Consider the following 19,619-nt stretch of genomic DNA (forward strand, 5'->3'; position numbering starts at 1 on the left):
CAGATAGACTTGTTTGCCATAGAGTTAAACAAGACATGTACCCAGTTTTGCTCAAGAGGTAGACTGGGTCACAAATCCTTGGGGGATGATTTTCACCTTAGCTGATCGTCAGCTCTCCTGTGTACATTCCCACAAGCTCCTCTAAAAGCAAAAGTTATGCTCAAAATAAAAAGAAAAGACAAAGCCAGAGTCATACTAGTAGTTATGACTTGGCCCAGACAAATGTGGTTTCCTTACCTGATACAGTTGGCTGTTTAGTCACCAATCACTCTTCATGCTGCTCCTCATTTCCTCTCCTAGGAAGGCGGGATGATCCTTCACCCCAATCTCACAGTGCTGCTTCTCAAAACATGATTGGTAGATGATTCACAGAATTAGAGACTTACCTGCTCCGAAGAAGTAAAAAGAGTACTACTACAAAGCAGGAAACAGTCTGCTTGCTACACAGACTCTTAAAAATGGACAAGATTTTGTTACCCATTCTTGGAACCAGGCAAGAAATAAACAGACAAAGGTCGAATTCAAGCAGCACTGAGGGTTGATTTGTTTCCCTTATTTGTGCAATTATACTCAGACTGAAACACAACTCATTCATGTTGGCAGACTGCAAGTGCAGGTGTTGGTTTTGAATTTGCAGGTGGCTGAGACTGGCCAGGCATCAGCTGCCCGGAGATAGACCACCAGGCGACAAGAGTCCCCAAAGTCCCTTCGGATCCGTGGAAGGGCTTCCATTCCGTTCCCAAATTTAGCGTGCTGTTTCATTTCCTTATTGGTACCCTACCTGAGTGCCCATCTCGAGATTTATACCTTTACCAAGATAATACCGTGGTTCCATGAATGACGGTATTTGCTTCTTTGTTTTGCCATTGGCTGTCACGTTCACTGTCTGTCTCTCTCTTACATTAACTGCATGAATACAATTGGTAATATAGAGCAATGCAGCTTTAAGCAAGCATCTAACATCATTGGGGAGCTTCCGCTGCTTGTGACTTTATAACAGCATAGCAGGAAACTGTGCAGACTGCACTTGAAAGTTCTAAGGCTACAGATTTGTCTGTTGGTGTGACCTCATTGTTGTAAAATATACTAGACTACATCCGGACTCAAAAGTTCAGGACTATTTATGAGCTTCATAAGAGTCCACCTGGCAGCCATCATGGCTCTCCTCCCAACAGAGCATTATTTTTTTTTTTTTTGCTGATCCAACATCAGCGAGATTCCTCAGGGGACTTGGAAACCTCTATCCACCAGTCCAGCTCCTGATTGGGACCTCATTCTGGTCTATAAATGCCTCAGGAGACTACTGTTTGAGTTGATGGCTACCTGCTCACTGCTCTGTTTATCAGTGAAGAAGGCATTCCTGATATCCATCACACTGACATGACAGATTGGGGAAATAAGGGCCCTGATGGCATGCCCCCTTTTACAGTATTTTTTTTTTTTTTAAGGACAAGATCACACTGCAATCCCATCCCAATTTTTTACCTAAAGTTTCTTCTGAGTTTCATATTAACCAACCCATTCATCTGCAAGTCTTCCAACCCAGACTGCATCTAGATAACCAGGAGGCACTGCTGCATACCCTGGACATCAGGAGAGCCCTGTCCTTCTGTTTGGGTAGGACAAAACCCTTCAGAAAGACCCACAGATAATTTGCTTGCAAGCAGATAAGTCAAAAGGGTCTGCAATCCCTAATCAAAAACTTTCCAAGTGGATATCTGGCTCCACAAATTCTAGCTACGAATGGTGTGATATTCAAACACCTCTGAATATACATACTCATTCTACAAGGTCCATTTCCACCTCCATGGCATTCCTCAAGAATATTCCCATATTGAGATATGTGAGGCTACTGCTTGGGTGTCTATACATACGTTTGCTGAACACTATGCTATAACTTGTGACACTGCTGATACTGTGTTTGGCTAGGCTGCAGTTTCTTTGATACTGGACTCTACTCCGAAGCTGCCTCTGCCTTAAAGGGAATTTCTTGGTATTCACTAGAGTGGAGCACCTACAGGGATACTACTCAAAGAAATGATTACTCACCCTGTGCAGTAACTGTGGTTCTTCAAGATGTGGGTCCCTATCGGTGCTCCACTATCCATCCTCCTTCCTGTCTGCATTGGAGCTCTCTGCTATGGAGCTTTGCGGTAGAGAAGGATCTGAGGTCGGTTGGCCTGTGCAGTTCTGTGTAACAATGGCATGAGGCTGACTAGCATGCATGTGCAGGACTAACAAACTCTTCTATGAGAAATCTCCGATCAAAGGTGCGGGGTGTGCTAGCACACCTAGAGTGGAGCACCCATAGAGAGAGACATCTCAAAGAACCACACTTACTGCATAGGATAAGTAACCATTTCTTCTCTGTACTTTCCTTGTGTTGGTAAGAAAAAAGACAGGTTGGAGGCATTATATATTTAAGCCATCATCCTCTTTAAGATGGTATTAATTTCTCTTAGAGTCCACGTTTATGGCAGGGATACCAAAGACACTGATCACTGCCTCCCTGCAACTTTTTCTGGTCTGTTTTGCCTTTCCATTTTATCTTGTTTAATGCTGTTGTAGAGTCTTCCATAAAAACTCACTATAGTGACATATTTTGCTGTCTGATTTCTCTTGGTGATCAGACTGTTGAACTTGGCTGGCTTTATTTGTGTCTCAGCTAGAATAGCTGAACAAATGCAGATGACCATATTCATATAGGTGATAGAATTCTATATCCCCTGAGAGATCCTTGAGAATTACATCTCTGGCTACTCTGTCCAGCAGCCAGATGTTTCTGTTGTTCCATACAAATTATAAATGAAACAACTTTTTTTAGCAGTCGAAATTCAAACTGCATTTGTCTATTTTTATATGTTTATGTCTAGGATATAATACAGCTCCCAATCTTTTCAAAGAGTTCTCTAGATTACAGTACTAAAATGAAGAGAAGTTACCTGTATGGATTTTGAAGAATAACCTGAATTGCACATTTTATTTTTCTTTATTTCAGAATTGCAAGTACAATATAAACAATTTCTAAATTTTTTTTTATATTCAGTATGAAAAGCATTTAGAAAAAGAAACTAACTATAAGACTTATAAGAACTTTGGAATTTACAAAGAAGAACTTTAAATAGCTAAGATGTTACACACTCGATGTTTTTGTTCTTTTAGCTTCAGAGAGAGATGAGCGATGTAGCTTGGAGGTTTTATCAGATGACAGGTCTATCTGAAAATGTTTGATATTATAGCTCACTTTTTTCCATTTTGATGATATGAAATGAGCCACATGTCCCTAGGGCTTTCTTCCCTCTCAGAAATGTTCAAGTTGGAATCAGACATTAGTGGAACATATAAGAAGACAGAAATTTCCCTCAGATTGTTTTGATATGTCAACTATTTATGGAGAAAAAGTTGCTAAAATGTCTGCTAGACTTGAACAGTGCCGTTACATAAATTCTTTTTATTTTGTTTTAACATTTTAAAAAAAGTGAAATACATTATTAGCTACATGTTTATTTTGTTCTTTAAATAGGAGAAAGAAACATGCCATTCATAGCAGTGATACAACCTCTTCAGATGAAGAACGCTTTGAAAGGAGAAAGTCTAAGAGCATGGCCAGAGCAAGGAACAGGTATCACAACTTGTTGAGTCTTTTGTGAGGGCCAGTTTATATGGGCCTGGCAGGAACAAGCAGAATTATGGTGTAATATTCTAGTTAGTGTAAAAAGCGATAGTTTGATTCAGCAAACTATTTAGAAAAGTTCTTTTGCCTATGAAACTTAAATAAATTTAACTTGCAACAGAAGAATATGGGGGGGGGGCTTGTTTTAGTTACTGAACAAATATTACAATATTATTTCTATTTCTATATCTATATGAAATATACAAATATATTACCATATATACTTGATCATAAACTGGTTCATTTATAAGCCGACCCCCCACCCCTCACCGATGGATAAGTAAAAATTGAAATTTTTTATAACCCGTTCATAAGCCGACCCTGTAAGTCAGGGGTCAGCAAACTTTGGCTCCTGGGCCATCAGGATAAGCTGCTGGTGGGCTGAGATGGTTTTTTTACCTTGAGAGTCTGCAGGCACGGAGGTAAACCTAAGTAAACAAAGTGTCCCGGTGCACCAGCTTTTTACCCTGATGCGCCGGCACAGCAACTGATGAGGAAATTTTTTGTGGGGGAGAAGCTGGGAGTCAGCGGAGTAACCTTTGTGACCACCCCCCACATGAACCCACCCTTAGCCCGCGACCCCCACAATCTCCCAATCCCATCCCTTCCCACCTTATCTGGGGAGGGCCAGGGGAGGATGTCTCTGGCTTGCTCCGGTGGGCCAGACCTGGCGGTGCAGCCGCAGCACGCTCCAGCAGACTGGGCTGGGCGGCATGGCTGCAGCATGCTCTGGAGGGCGGGGCCAAGCGTCACGGCTGCAGCTTGTTAGCCATGGAGCTGGAGCTGTTCTGGAGGCTGTGGGGAGAGCAGCGTGACCAGAAGCGGAGAGACTCTGGCCCCTCCTCTTCCCTTCTGGCTCTGCTGGCTGTGCTGCCTCTCTTGGTCCCTCTGTTGAGGGGAGGGGCTGTGTCCCACCTGTCTCTTTCTATAGCCATTCATAAGCTAATCACCTTCTCTGGTGCTTCCTTTTTTTACTTAAAAAATTCAGCTTATGAATGAGTATATACGGTAATTGTTTTTCTTTACTGCTGCTTTCTATGAACCCTTCCTTACCACTTTATATTTAAGTAACTATGATTGCTTAATTATAAGGCTCTTCTTTGTTTCCATGTTTTCACCTGGTTGGGTTGGGTGTTCTCTTTGTTGGTTAAGAAATATATCTTAGTACAGGTTTGTGGTTGGGTCTCTGCTTCTTGAATCATAAAGTTATCTTCACTGTATTTTAGGAACCTCTTTGTACGTCGGGGTGTCATTACTAAAGAACACTATCTTAGTCATTCTAGTCCTCTTTAATTTTGATTACTTTGACAGCCCTGGCCTGTATGGTTTTTCACTATTCTTCATCCTTAGTGATCGACAGGAGAGTGTCTACTTCTGTTCTTTCTTTTTCATTCCTGTTATCTTAACCTAATGACCGCTGTTATTGAAAATTTGCTTTGTAGTTTTAAGAATCATAATTTTAGATATATTGGATTAAGTTGAAGGAGACAGGAACAAACTTGTTTAGCATGATGTTGATTTTGCTTGAGAGGGATAGCTGCACTAGTATCTATATCTTCTAGTTCTGACAGATACAGCCATCTTTACTTGTTTTATTGCTGATATATTCAATATCAACCGAAATTGCTTTCATTTGTCGAACAGATGTCTGCCTATGAATTTCAGAGCAGAAGACTTAGCCAGTGGAATTCTGCGAGAACGAGTAAAAGTTGGTGCAAGTTTGGCAGATGTTGATCCCATGATTCTTGACAAATCGGTAAAATTTGTTAAGACTTGTCTCTTTTTTTTTTTTTATAACTATGCATTTGAGATAATGAAGATTAGTCAGAAATCCGAATTGGCAGCTTAATGAAAATCAGAGTTGAAGTGAATGCAAAATAAGCTTTCAATGTGGTGTTGTTAACTAGTCTATCTGTTCACCCAGTGATGTCCATTTACCAATTTTGGGCCAGAAAGCACTTGCTTTTAGTCTGTGTGTAATTCTCTGGTGAAATACATCATAAAGAAGCAAACAGGTCATATTGACAGTATATATTTCTTCTGCTGATTATCTCTAAAGATAATTGCATTTCTAAAAGTCAGTGGATTCTTATTTGAATTTTTATGTTTGAGAAAACTTGACTGTTTTAGTACATTCATTTTTGCATACATGTTATGTAGTTACATACATATTTGCATACATGCTATGTTAAAAATAAAAAGTTGTTGCTTTACATGTTTTGTATGTTCTTAGGTTCGTTTTGATAGCATAGGTGGATTGAGCCATCATATCCATGCATTAAAGGAAATGGTAGTGTTTCCTCTTCTCTATCCAGAAATCTTTGAAAAATTCAAAATACAGCCACCAAGGTAGGTGGATTTATTCTTTGTTGCTGTTTTTTTTTTTTTTTTTTTTTTTTTTTTTTTTTTTAAATTTCATTGCACCCCCTAAAAGTACTTAATAGGATAACATGTAGAAGACCAGTCCTTTCTCTGAAGAGCTCACAAGGTACATAGATGGATAGACAAATGAGGATTATACCATACACGAGTATTAGAGAGGCAAGAAGATGTGGATTATAGAAATAAATTCTGTTTTACTTTCAGGTGGCAGATGTATCTCTTTGCGGTTTAATTAGAGAAATTTTTTTTTTGCAGGCTGCTGCAGAAGTGAACTTTTTGTTTTCAGTGTGAGGTGAGGTGAGGGTTGGAGGTTTGACATTCATTTTGGAAGCATGTTTCCAGTCATAATCAGCAGCATGACGACATGGAGACAATTCTGGAAAAAGGAGACAAAAGGGTTATTGAACTAGTATCATTGACAGAGCAGGGTTGAGGGGACACTAGAAGAGACCAGATGAGACAATTAGTCAAGGCTGTGTGTGATACAGGGCCTTGAAACAAGGACAGTAAGTTTAATGCACATTGGAATAGAGTCTGTGATATGACTGATGGCCAGATAACAGTGTTGAAGCAACGGGCAAGAGATGATTTTGCCAGCAGGTTTTGAATGAAGTTGAGGCAGCCAAGTCTTTCAGACTCTTTTTGTTACTAATTTTGTGCTAGTTTAACCAAGTCCCAAAACAGACATCCTGCTATTGAAGGATTCAACTGGGTAGGGGAAACTAATGGGAGGAACCAGTTGGAGAGTATGAAAATTCTTTGAATGATTAATTGCCTCCTGCCTGAGAGTCTTAAGTGAAAGACACTGTTCTGACTTAACCAAGTTGCAAAATAAAAAAATTAGCAGATACTATAAACAAGTTTTTCTGTGAATAGAACTTAATTGACAACGTTGTTAAGTGTACAAAGCAGACTTGAATCCCTAGCTGTATTGTTCCTGTCATGCTGGCATTAGTCAAAACTTATTTGTAAAGAAGAAAGTGATCAGTTGAAGATATGAAAGGACCATTCATGCTTTATAAGAAGGCTGTTAAAAATGTTGAGGTTCATGTAAAAACAAAAATTAAAGGCCCCCCTCCCCTAATGAAACATATGCAGAAACAAAATTGAATTCTGATGTAGTACAAAATTTTAAATGAGGAAGAAAAAACTAATAATATTACAAAATACAAGACTCAGCTTAATAGTTTTTCATTTCTTTTAGTTTGTGGCATCTTAGATTTTGTAAGATCAACTTAAATGTGCCAATTAATGATGAAAAGATTAGTCTTTTTTCCTTCTCTGGGCTCCCTATCTTGAAGTTTTTCAAGAGACATAAAATAAATTTGTGACTATAATATTGATCCATTTATCTTCAGGGGCTGTTTATTCTATGGTCCTCCTGGAACAGGTAAAACCTTGGTAGCTAGAGCTCTAGCTAATGAATGCAGTCAAGGAGACAAAAAGGTGGCTTTCTTTATGAGAAAAGGAGCAGACTGTCTCAGCAAGTGGGTTGGTGAATCTGAACGGCAGCTTCGTCTCCTCTTCGATCAGGTTGGAAGATGTTCAGATATTTTTGAAATGTTTTTTTCTGTATAATATTTTTCATTGCAGTGTGTTTCATGGAGCCAAAATTGTCTTTGGATAAAAGGAAACTTTTATATAAGTTACAGTACAGGGGGCAGGATTTGCTAGAGCTTTAAATTTAGATGAAAACATAGAGGAATGGTGATGAAATGATATTGCATTGTATCTAAGTGTTATCAATCAGCATGTATTAAAAAACAATATAAGAGGGAGCTTCTCTGACCTGTCCAGGACTACTAGTATCATAGTTGTCATGATGGGGGTGGATATAAATCACAACAGAATGATTTGAATCATTGACCTAGCGTCTGGCTGGCATATTCAGGGCATATACTATGGTAAAGATTGATTTGAGAATTGTGTTTTTGAGAGTACGCTTCAGGCACTTTTTAATATGACCAATTCTTTACTCATTCAGCTAGCGAGGATGATAGAGAGGGGAGAGATTCAGGTAAAACAGTGGAATCCAATCTCTTGCACAAATGCAACTTTCAGATATAGATACTTAGTTTAAACAAATATAATACTGTAGAAAAATATAGTGCTTTCTATAATTAAGAGACTTAGACTTTTAATTTCTTAATGTTTTCCAGGTAAGGCTGTGAGGGGGGGGGAGAGACTTCCGATAATAAAAGATGCTAGTGGAAAATCAGGAAGTACTTTTTTTTACGTAGTCTGGCTTCAAAGCAAAACAAAAAAGTATGCCCTTCTTCTTTACCTCAAAGAGCTTGTAAAAACATTTTGCTTTTGTTTTACATTAGAAACATCAAGTCTGATCTTAAAACTTTCTATTCTTGGAGGATTTGCCATTCTTGTTAAAAATGGGAATATGGTATCACAGAAGGATGAAAGATGCAGCTTTCCCAGGAGGACGTAGGGATCTTATTGGTTGTTGATATTTTTTCTCTCAGAAGTTCAGAGCTAGTGGCACTGAAACTAAAGTTTGTCTGATGTGAAGTCACATTCCAGTTCCTCCAAAGTTGTCCCTAGTACTTGAGCAAGTAGAGAGAAATGTGGGCTTTGAGTGGAGATTTTCAAAAGTGATCAGCACTGTCATAACTGTTGAAATATTAGGCCAATGCTAAGGGCTTTTGTAAATTCCACCCTAATATTTCTAATATAAAACACAAGCAAAAAAAAACAACCCAAATTATGGAAGCTGTCTTCATGACTCATAGAAGGGCATTAAGGGCAAAAACAATGGTTTTTTTTCTTGCTTTGAATTTTCTCTTGAAGTTGTGTTGTGTTTTTTATTGTTTGTTTTTTAAATGTAATGCTTAACTGTCAGTTAACTATGTTGGAAATACTCTTGCTCAAGTAGAGACTATAAATATATATAAGAATTATTCCCTTTTCTTAGGGAAAAAAGGCCACATTTCTGGACATACAATGCCCATTTCTGAACTTGTTTTTATATCTTTAGATTTGTAAAGATCTACAAATCCAGCAGCAGCTAACTAAAACATGACAAGAAACTGATTGTGTTTATTACACTTATAGAAGAATAATCTAGAGTGTCGAGTATAGATTAAATAAATACTATGATTGCAAGAGTAATTGAGATACTTGAAGTGAGGCTCAGAACCTAGCATAAGACAATGGTTTACAGCATTAACAGAAACAGCTTTGTATGAGAGGAAGAAATGTGTATCACAAGTTAAACGAATGTATCTGGGGGTCATATTCTTGTTTTACAAATATGTATTTTAATCCCACCATGTCATTTTTTCTCTCCTGTGCGTCTTAGTCCCTTGATTTCATTGTTCTGATATTTTACCTCAGTATTATACTTTTTTCTTTGTTACGGGTATTTATTGCAATTTTATATTCTAAAAAACAAAACAATTCAAAAATAAACATTTAAAACAGTTACAAAAATGTGATCTCCTGCATTGCTCCAGGCATTGAGAAATCAGTCATCTAAAGGCAGATTGTCACATTATGAATCAGTGCCACCCTGTTTGGGATTGTTCAAGAGTTCAGGAAGACTATGGCACTGGTGCCATCTTCCTTAGGTAAAGGAAAATACAGTCTAACTTGTTTTGCTTTGTTTTAATATTACAACTTTGTTGTTAAACTTCAGATTTATTCTCAGGGCTGGGTTTAAAAAAGCATCCCAGTGCAAGCTTTTAACATACAGCCTGTGGAAGTGTTACCAGCACATAGTGAAGAGAATTTGTTTTTACTCCACTGCAGAAGAAATTGGAATTAACAGCTAATATCCATTCCTGTTTCTACCTACCAGGCATACTTGATGAGACCCGCTATAATCTTCTTTGATGAAATAGATGGTTTGGCCCCAGTTCGTTCTAGTAGACAAGACCAGATTCACAGGTAATGTTTTTAATATACTACTGCGGGTTATGTTTTTATTTTGGTAAATTTAAAATAGCTTTTTTTTTTAAAGCTTCATTTGGATTATTTCTTGGGTTAGATCCTTGCCCCTCTTCTGGCACTTTTACACCAGGTGAAAGATCCAGTTTGGTGTAAAGGGTCACTAAAAGCCGTATTTATGACTAAGTGATGATTACTCTTGCCCATGCAATGCCTTTTCAAGACCACCTTGCAAACTCTGTCTGCAGTGATACTGGACAATGCTATGACCCCATAGGGCAGCCCAGGGAGGGCGGCATAACTTAATTTAGACAACCTTGATGGCTTGTTATGTAGGAGACCTTGATAATATTTACAAAAAATTGTTTTTGAAAACTTTCTTATAGCTCTATAGTGTCTACCCTACTTGCCCTCATGGATGGACTGGATAATAGAGGAGAAATTGTCGTAATTGGTGCTACAAACAGACTTGAATCTATAGACCCGGCACTCAGGAGACCTGGTCGTTTTGACAGGGAATTTCTTTTCAACTTGCCTGATCAAAAGGTAAAAGTTACAAAGGGATAATGTAAAAATTTCTAGAGTGAAGTAAGTAGGTATCTCTGAAGATCTCTATCAAATAGCATTTGGTATGTTTCAAAAATGGTAACAGTTTGTCCATTGCTAGTCCTTTTGTTAGTGTGGTATGTATTTATTTATTTATTTATTTTATTTATTTGGAAACTAGAATTCCTTAGACAACTCAAAGGCACTTACCCTCTTTGCAAAATTCAGTTCATAGTACATTTAAAGTTTTAAAAATGTTTTAAAAGTCATTCAAGCAAAAAAAGGCATTTTAATGCCTCTGAGACAGGACATATGTTCTTACAACTCAAACAGCTCAACTAAATTTATTGAAATTTCTCCAAAACAATCTATAACAGCAGACTGAGTAGACCCTCTTTCCTGTTGTCTCAGGTTTGCGGACGACTCTCTCCAGGCAAACCATAGCAACAAAGTACAAATCTTCCTCTACCTCAGACTCCTCACTGGAAGTGTCAACTTTCATCTGAGACTAAACATGAGAAATTTCATCACAAAATAAAACATTTTGAGAGTTTAACAAGTTGATAATACACAGCAATTTGTACCGTGTTATATATCTTCATAGTACTATGCAAACATTAACACTGGGCTAACTTTCTGATTCTATTATAGTTATGGTTTCATCCATTTTGACAGAAGTAGCATGGAACTAGATGCAAAGCTCAGAATTCTTGAAATCTGCAAGAGCAAATAATTATGTTGGAGTTTGCTAGTAGTGAGGGATTTTTAAAACGGTCTCTGTCGCTCCTCTTTGGGGCTCTTGTACGCAAGCATTTAATATTTTATTAAACCATTCTAAGACAGTTTCCAACTAGAATCAAATTGGAAAAATAGAAATGCCCACTAGCTAAGCAAAGAGGATTCCTCAGTTCAAAAACGGCTAGCCACGCTCCCCCTTCTTCTTTTTAGGTCCCTTGAAGTCTGTTTTCCAGCTCATAGTCTGTTGCAGTGCCCTAGTTCAGTGGCTCTCAACCTTTCCAGACTACTGTACCCCTTTCAGGAATCTGATTTGTCTTGCGTACCCACAAGTTTCACCTCACTTAAAAACTACTTGCTTAAAAACATGAAAGTGTCACAGCACACCTAGAGAAAAATTGTTTACCTCCTCATTTTACTATATAATTATAAAATAAATCAGCTGGAATATAAATATTGTACTTAAATTTTACTGTATAATATGTAAACAAGTCATTATCTGTATGAAATTTTAGTTTGTACTGACTTTGCTAGTGCTTTCTATGTAACCTGTTGTCTAGTTTTACAACTATCTAGATGAGTTGTCCCTGGAAGACCTCTGAGTACCCCCAGAGGTACACGTACCCCTGGTTGAGAACCACTGCCCTAGTCAGTGTGCTCTGTGCTGTGACATAAGTACTGTAATCTCACTGAAGTGTGGAGCTGGCCCAGAGAAGAGATAAGGTAAAGCACTATGCCTCACTTTTTCAAAACCATGCAATGTACTTTTAGAAGTGAAAAATTGGAGACCTTAACTGATCTTTCTCTGGGCTGGCTTCATTCTCCACTGAAGCTCTTTGGTAGTTCTGCTCTGAGTGAGGGGCATCATAGTGGAGCTGGCGACTCATGACTTTTGGGGACTCGAGTAAAAAAGGTAAGCTTGGTGAATTAAGTTTTGAAAGCCCCTTGTCACCTAGTTAGTGGGGGCTTCCATCACATGTTGAAGTACATAAAACCGTTTTGTTATTTGCAAATTACTTTAAAGTCATTTCAGTAACCCTAGCTGCAAATCTCCAGGCCTACAGATATGTTTGAAATTATGCATGTCTGGAATGTAATAATACTAAGCAGTAAAATAAATAAATATTGTGTTTGTGTATCAGCATTTAACTTTATTTTAAAAAGGAAATGTATAAAAAAATCAACATTTATGCAACATTATCACTGTGAATTTAAGCACACACACCTGCAAATTTAGAAACGTTCCCACTGCAGTTTTAACTTGATTACATTACACTGTAAGCTGTCAGGCGAAATGACTTCATCTTTGTATGGATTTGTACAATGCCTAGCCCAGTGAAGCCCCAATACTGATTGAGGCTGCTGAGTACTGTGATAATATAAATAGTTAACTGTATACACCTGTACACCGATATAACACGAATTCTGATATAACGCAATAAAGCAGTTCTCCGGGGGGGGTGGGGGCATGAACTTCTGGTATAACGGATATAACATGGTAAAGCAGTGCTTCAGTGGGGCGGGACTGTGTGCTCCGGTGGATCAAAGCAAGTTCAATATAACGTGGTTTCACTTATAATGCAGTAAGATATTTTTTTGGCTCCCGAGGACAGCGTTATATCGGGGTAGAGGTGTATATGGGAAAAAATACACTTAGCTATCTGCATCATAATGAAAATTGCATATGTACAAAACAGGAGTTGTAATTTCAGTGTGAACATAGTTTTACATTTCTTAGTTCGAGTATTTTATATTCACAACCACATGTTACATTAATATATTTTTGATATTGGATTTAATGTGTAGACTGTTAAAATCAAGTTTTAGTTGATTAGATTGGTTTAGTGTAATACCCATGGAATTTTTCTATAACAGTAAACTATCTTTGTAAAAGATTAGATTCTGAGCCGTTTTATAATGGCAGAAAATCTTAATTGGAAGTATAGTGGTTGCTACTAAGAGAGTCAGCACACACAGGTATTTCCTATGCCACAAAACTTCCTTTCCTCCTGAGAATTTGTGTTGTACTCTTCTACATGTTCCTGTGACATTGTGTCAACACAATTAGGATAATTATTGATTCCTCTTGAATATGTGACCTAAGTGATTGAAATATGTTGATTTACTGTTGACTGTTGATTTTACTTGCTAATGCTGAAATACTTCTTTATCAGGCAAGAAAGCACATTTTACAAATTCATACCAGGGACTGGAACCCCAAACTGTCAGATCCTTTCTTGGGGGAGCTAGCTGAAAAATGTGTTGGTGAGTGGTATCATATTCGTGTTATCACATTTAGATGCCTTTTCTTTCTATAAAACCTTTTCTTAAAACTTGTAAAGTATGTTGAACACTTGCTTCTGAAGTTCTAAACATGCATCAGATGCTTTGTTTTTTATTTATTTTTCAATTTTATTTTTATTGAAACTTTTATGCTTTCTACAACCCTTATTTGTAATCAGAAAAATCAGGCATGATTGTATCAGAGGGATTAATATACAGAATAAATACTCAATAATAGTTTGAAGGTAATAATTCAGTAGATAATGTTTTCCTGACATAACCTCCAATGTCCTTTTTGTAGGACTAGTGCTGACAAAAATAAAAGCACATGGGAAGCAGAATCTTTAGGTAAAGATTCCTTTAAAAACGTTACAGATGAGATTGGTTGGCACAGTTTTCCTGCCTTATATGTGGACAAAAATAAATTTCAGTAGCTTTTACTGAATCTCTGCCATGCTCTCTTCAGACAAAGACTCACAAACTAACCACTGGTCTTAAAACTAAGATATATCCCCCAGAGTCTACTACTGCATAATATACCCATGTGGCAGGCATAGGGCAAAAAACTTTCTGTCCGCTAGACTCAGGCACCATGAATATCTTAAATATACCATTGGAGCACTCAGAGACCTTCTGTACTGAATGGAAGGATGGTTGTTCAAGCCAGTTGCTTAAAAGTAGGACAGAAATAAAAACAAATGCTCATGCAGTGAGATTTTTAACCGGGGGAAATAACCCTAAAATATACACCACAACCTCCTCACAACAATTTGTCGTATAAAGATACATCCTCTGTCAACCATCTGCTCGGGCAAGCATTGAAGTTCTCAGAACAAGGATAATCTCAGATAACTGTTCATTGGGATCCATCATCAAAGAAATAAGAACTTAAAATTGAGCATCAGTCCATTCAGTCAGCTACTGTACATCCGAATTATCCTCTTCATCCACAGGGACAACCATCTTCGAAGCAGCATCCCTCCGCTTTTGATCCACAAAGACCTCAACATCTTCTGGTGAGGAGAAAATATAACTATCCAGCAAACTCCAATTTAAGCTTTGCCGGGTATAAGACAGCATGTGCCAAACCCATTTAATGTAAATTCTGCTTGACTTTTTCAAAGGCCTGGTGCCATTTAATGGGAGAGGGGGGATATCTGGGATAAAATCCAATTTTGTTCCTTTGAAAGTTCACCGTATTTCTGTCCACCTTGAGAATACAATTACATATTTTAAGATGTTCAGACTACAAGGACAGTCTTTTGTAGGTTTTACTGCAAGACATTCCTTGTGCTGAAGTAAAACCAGTTGGTTCTGGGGGAAAATTTGTTAATTTTCCAGAATAAGAAATATCCCCAGAATCTGGTGTGTCTGGTTCTTGCACCATTCTAATATTGTGCACTTGAATTTCTCCTTTCTGTATCTTGGAGCTTTAATGTCTTCCAGCATTTCCAAGATTAGAACATTGTGTCTACTGTAAATAGTCTCTACATCAGTCACAATAAGTCTAGTTTGTCTCACTGGCCCTGAGATTGCCTCATCATTTTTGTTCATGATGTCACGAACATCTAACCTTTTATTCAGGCTTTCTAGATTCTTTGGAGCCATGCGAACCTGTGTTTTGGTCCTCCTTTCACACTGATGCAGTAGCTATTAATCTGCTCTGGTTCCCAAGAGTGGACAAAGTTTTAAAAAAACAAAACAGAACTCCACCACCACCACCCAGTCTAGACTCAACAGGCTTTTTGTACAGCATTTTAACCTTTACCCTGTTTAGCGAACATGGCAACACAACACCTAAAAATACCTGAATCTTAATGAAGAAAACTACCAAAATGCTACAAATATAATTGACCTCTACTGAGAAGCAGTCATGAGAGTGGATAGCTTGCTTGTTGATGTGTACTTCCCATACAACTTCATTTTTAAAAAAATGACTGGGCTTATTTAATTGTTAAAAAAATAAGACAAACACAACCAGGACTTCTAGCGCAATAGCAAGTTGTTTCCTAAGGCTGGATTTTTGTCACAACTCTCATGGATTTCATGAATTGATGTCTTAAAAATGACATGTGCCATTTGGAGATTTTTGTATCTGGGTTTGTTAAATAGTTGAAAAAACTTCTTGGAGTGGCTTGAAGGCTGCACTATTAAGCCACGGGCTGCCTGTGAGATTAATAGGGTGCAGCAGCTCAGGAAGAGAACTGAAGTGATGTAAAAGGCCAGACCTTTGGAGTTTTAGTGGGAATTTTAAATTCCCAAAGTGGCCACAAGATGGGAATCTGAAAAAGCCATGAGCACAGAAAAACGTATGGTCTTCCTGCAGTTGTGTGTGTGTGTGTGTGTGTGTGTGTGTGTGTTAGAGATGGGTGCAAACCAGCCTGAAGTTTGTGACTTGTGCCTGTTTCTTGTACGTATTTTTGTTTTGAATATTTACCTTCTAGGTAAATGGGTACTCAGTTGTCTTGTTAACTCAATCTTTTAGAAAGCAAACCATATTAGCAACAGCAAAGTTGTGAACTCTTCCATCATCGTCTCTGTTAATCAGGTATATCCTTTCAAAATCTAGGTAGGCCATTAAAATAATATTAAACAAAGTTTTTAAAGAAATTCAGCACTGAGTCAAGACACTTCTTAGAAATATTCTATTTCATGTTCATTATCATAATTAAGCAACTTACAAGAAAAAGAGTTAATTTGTTACTAATTGGTTCTTCCTCTCCAATCTTAATACAGTGATGGAGAGAGAGAACTGTTTGTTTGGGTTTTTTTCACCCCACTGTTGTGAGAAAGCTATGGTGATATCTTTCACTTCAACCTCATACTGAGTTCTGTGCTGGCATGCTTCCTGTGCAGTGTGCCACAGAATTTGGACCATGATGCTTATGATGATGTTAGACCAAAGTCTTGACCTTATTTGACAAGAAGATCCTACCATTGTCTTGTCATAGAAATAGTTATAACTGTTTTTTGGGGAGGGCATTGGAGAGGAGAGAGTTTGAGGAGAAAACAGTTCCCAAGAGAAAAAACAGGGAAAGATGACTAGCAAGTTTCTGTAAAAGTCTGATGCATGTTTTATAGTAGGCTGTATGGGAGCCTGCTTCCTTACTGTGTTTCTCCCTGAAAGTTATGCCCAAAACAAAAAAATGCTTGTTTGGTACAATCTGGTGGTGGTAGTCCATTCTGTGCTCCCTATTTTAGTTTTGTTCTATCACAAGGAAAGCCAGTGATTATGCCCACCCCAAATTCAGAATTATCTCCTAGATTTTTAAAAAGCAGAATGAAATGCATTAAAATTTAGTTTTATGACTACAGTGACAATTGGGGATGAAATGAGTTCCTTCAAGGTTAGAGTGAAAAAACATGCTTCCTATTCAGCCTTGGCAACTTACTTGTGTTCTTACATCTTCTGGGCATGGCATGTATTTGCTTAATACTAAAAAACCTATAATGTTCTGCAAGATATTTTCGTGCAGTTGTCTTGTCAGTCACTTAAATGAGCATACAAGTATGCACAAGAGAATCCTTCAGTAAAAGATGAATTATTATTACTCTTCAAATTCAGTTGCTTCTGAGAAATAGGGAAATAGAACTGGAGACTAATTGTATATCTGATCACCTGAGAATTTAATTTTCAAAAGAGGCCATAGGCTATTATTTCCTAATTTGGAATTCCGTGGAGATGTACAAGCTGTGATTAAAAAGACTGTTTGTAAGGAGTATTATAACATTATTAATAGAAGAACTGGAAAGGACATAGCTTTAGATTGCTGAGTCTTAATTGTGTCAGAGATGCTTAAACAGGATTTTTATGATAAAAGGGAGATTAGAGGAGTAATATAACCCTAATGCATGTTTGACCTTAACAATTTTGATTTAGTTTTCCCCACACTCATTTGTTCAGTCTGTTGTGCTGTTCTGTCAGCAAATGGACCATTGTGAACTGGTAAAATAATACACAAAGTTAAAAAGGCAAAGCAGCCTTTAGTGTATAACACAAATTCTAACTTACCCAGTACAGGTGAGTGCCCTCACTCTTCAGGTAGATTGCCACATGTTAGGGTCTGTCAACATGAATTTAATTGTGAAATTGGGGCCTTAGTACCTGAACAATAAATTCTAATCAGAAGCCACCTAAAGTTATTTAACTGTAAGAAAATAAACGATCGATTTATCCTCTAACAAAATGAGGGACAGTAAGATTGCTTCTATCTAATCTGTTTGATTTCACTTGAGCTATGGCTTATCAATGTGAAACTGAAGATAGTTTTTAATTTAATCTGGTACTCATCTATTGTGATTATTTACACAGTTATAACTTTTTACCATTTTACTGGCCATTTTTCCAAAATTGAAAAAGTTTATTCAAAAAAGTTTTGTGTATGGAATCCAATATTTATGGTAATGTTCTGACTATAATCACATACTTGGACTCACATTCAAATCTTTATGGAAAAGTCCTATAGAATTTAATGGGATACCATCAGCTTAAAACCACATTTTCATCTTAAAAATGTTTACCTACTTTTATTACTAGCCCTTAAAATTAATATGACTAAAAAATTAGAAAATGGGGAGAGATTCTTAGTCATCCCCCGGTTTGTTTACTGTGTGCATCTGTCAACACTTTGTATTGTCATGTTTATTTTTTTGTTGGTGGTGCAGACCTTGTAAATGGGTGTTTACCAGAGGCAGTAGTAGACCTGAAACAAAGTGAGTGGGCTGGTATGTGCTCAGTAAGAGAGGAACAAGGCAGGAAGGCAGGCATAAAGAACTTCAGTGGTGAGGGTTTTGTACCTGCCGGCAGACCTTCCTAAACAAAAAGAGGAGCAGGAAAACTATGAATTTTTTTCCTAAAAAGTGGTCTAAAAAAGTTTGATATACAATTTTAAAGGATGCTTGGCCAATTTTTTAAAAATTGTGAATAGATTCTATGAAAATCTATAAAAATGAGTAGAATTTAATACATCATATCACTGCTAATTGTATCATTCTGTATGCTGGGTTAAAAACACTATAAAATTTTTCTATTAGAGAATAATCTTGTAATTGGTTTAAAAATTGCTATTCCGTACTTCAGCAGCGATGAAACAAAATCCACCAAAATATATGCATCTGTTGTTATGAGGGATAGACGCATACCAGTATAAGAAATCCAATTGTTTTAGTCCTGAAAGCAGCAAAACTATCAGTTAGTACTACGAAAGACTATTTAAAAGTTTTAGGCCTATATAATACAGTTGCATGTATGGATCTAAATAATAATGATTAAGCAGCTATAGGTTCTAAACAGAAAATAGAATGAATAAAAAACACTACAACAGCATAGTAGATTTTCTGCTACCTTTCACCATACAACTAGAGTTATAAAATGAAAAAGACAGAGAGAGAGTGTTGTGCTTGTCAGTAATACCTTAGTTTCTTCTAGCAGCTATGAAGAACGAATTAGGTGAGGGGAATTTTCCTGTCTTCTTATATGCTCTAATTAAATATTTTTCCTTAATATCCTCCATTTTCTCAGATGCGTTGTGGATATATGTACTTAGTCCCTAAAATTCATCTGGACCATTTGCTGCTTAAAAAAATAAATAAATCACAATTTGTACATAGGCGTCCCTATAACTTTTTACAATTCTGTTTCACACAATTATGGTTGCAACTGATGCATTCATGTATAAAACAAAGACTATAAAGAAGAAAAGGAACAGAGATGACACAAGGCTGGGGGGAAGCTATAGTACATTCTATAATAAAACCTTGGAAAATATTGATATTGACATATTAATTTCTTACCGTATCGCATTGCTGTATAGGAATACCAGTGGATTTTATTGTGTATTTGCATTTGCCTTTCTTCCATAGGCTATCCACAGTTATCTTTTTTTCTGGTGATCTTTGAGAGTAGTCCAGATAATGGTATCATTGTTTTTTAATAAGGGTTTAACATTTGCTTCTTAAGCTGTAATCAGTTCCTGGGTTAATTTGCACTGGAACAGTACCTGTTCACTGGATGCAGTGTGAAAGAGTCTCTGTGACAATGAAGTGCAACGGGCTGCTCTTTTACCTTCAAGCTTGTTTTTACATATGCAAAATGTTGGTG

The 19,619-nt window shown here is 37.2% G+C and overlaps 1 protein-coding gene across 1 annotated transcript in view; it reads left to right on the forward strand.

Annotated features, from left to right (window-relative positions):
* Positions 1-19,619, forward strand: part of ATAD2B (ATPase family AAA domain containing 2B) — a 155,089-nt gene that overhangs the window by 46,472 nt on the left and 88,998 nt on the right. The window contains exons 9-15 of the mRNA XM_075063634.1: positions 3,524-3,622; positions 5,318-5,429; positions 5,907-6,022; positions 7,414-7,588; positions 9,867-9,955; positions 10,342-10,501; positions 13,411-13,501. Of these exons, the coding sequence (XP_074919735.1) occupies positions 3,524-3,622; positions 5,318-5,429; positions 5,907-6,022; positions 7,414-7,588; positions 9,867-9,955; positions 10,342-10,501; positions 13,411-13,501 (842 nt within the window). The remainder of the gene's footprint in view (positions 1-3,523; positions 3,623-5,317; positions 5,430-5,906; positions 6,023-7,413; positions 7,589-9,866; positions 9,956-10,341; positions 10,502-13,410; positions 13,502-19,619) is intronic.

The sequence above is a fragment of the Chelonoidis abingdonii genome, chromosome 3 (genome assembly GCF_003597395.2).
Source record: "Chelonoidis abingdonii isolate Lonesome George chromosome 3, CheloAbing_2.0, whole genome shotgun sequence".
Taxonomy (NCBI): domain Eukaryota; kingdom Metazoa; phylum Chordata; order Testudines; family Testudinidae; genus Chelonoidis; species Chelonoidis abingdonii.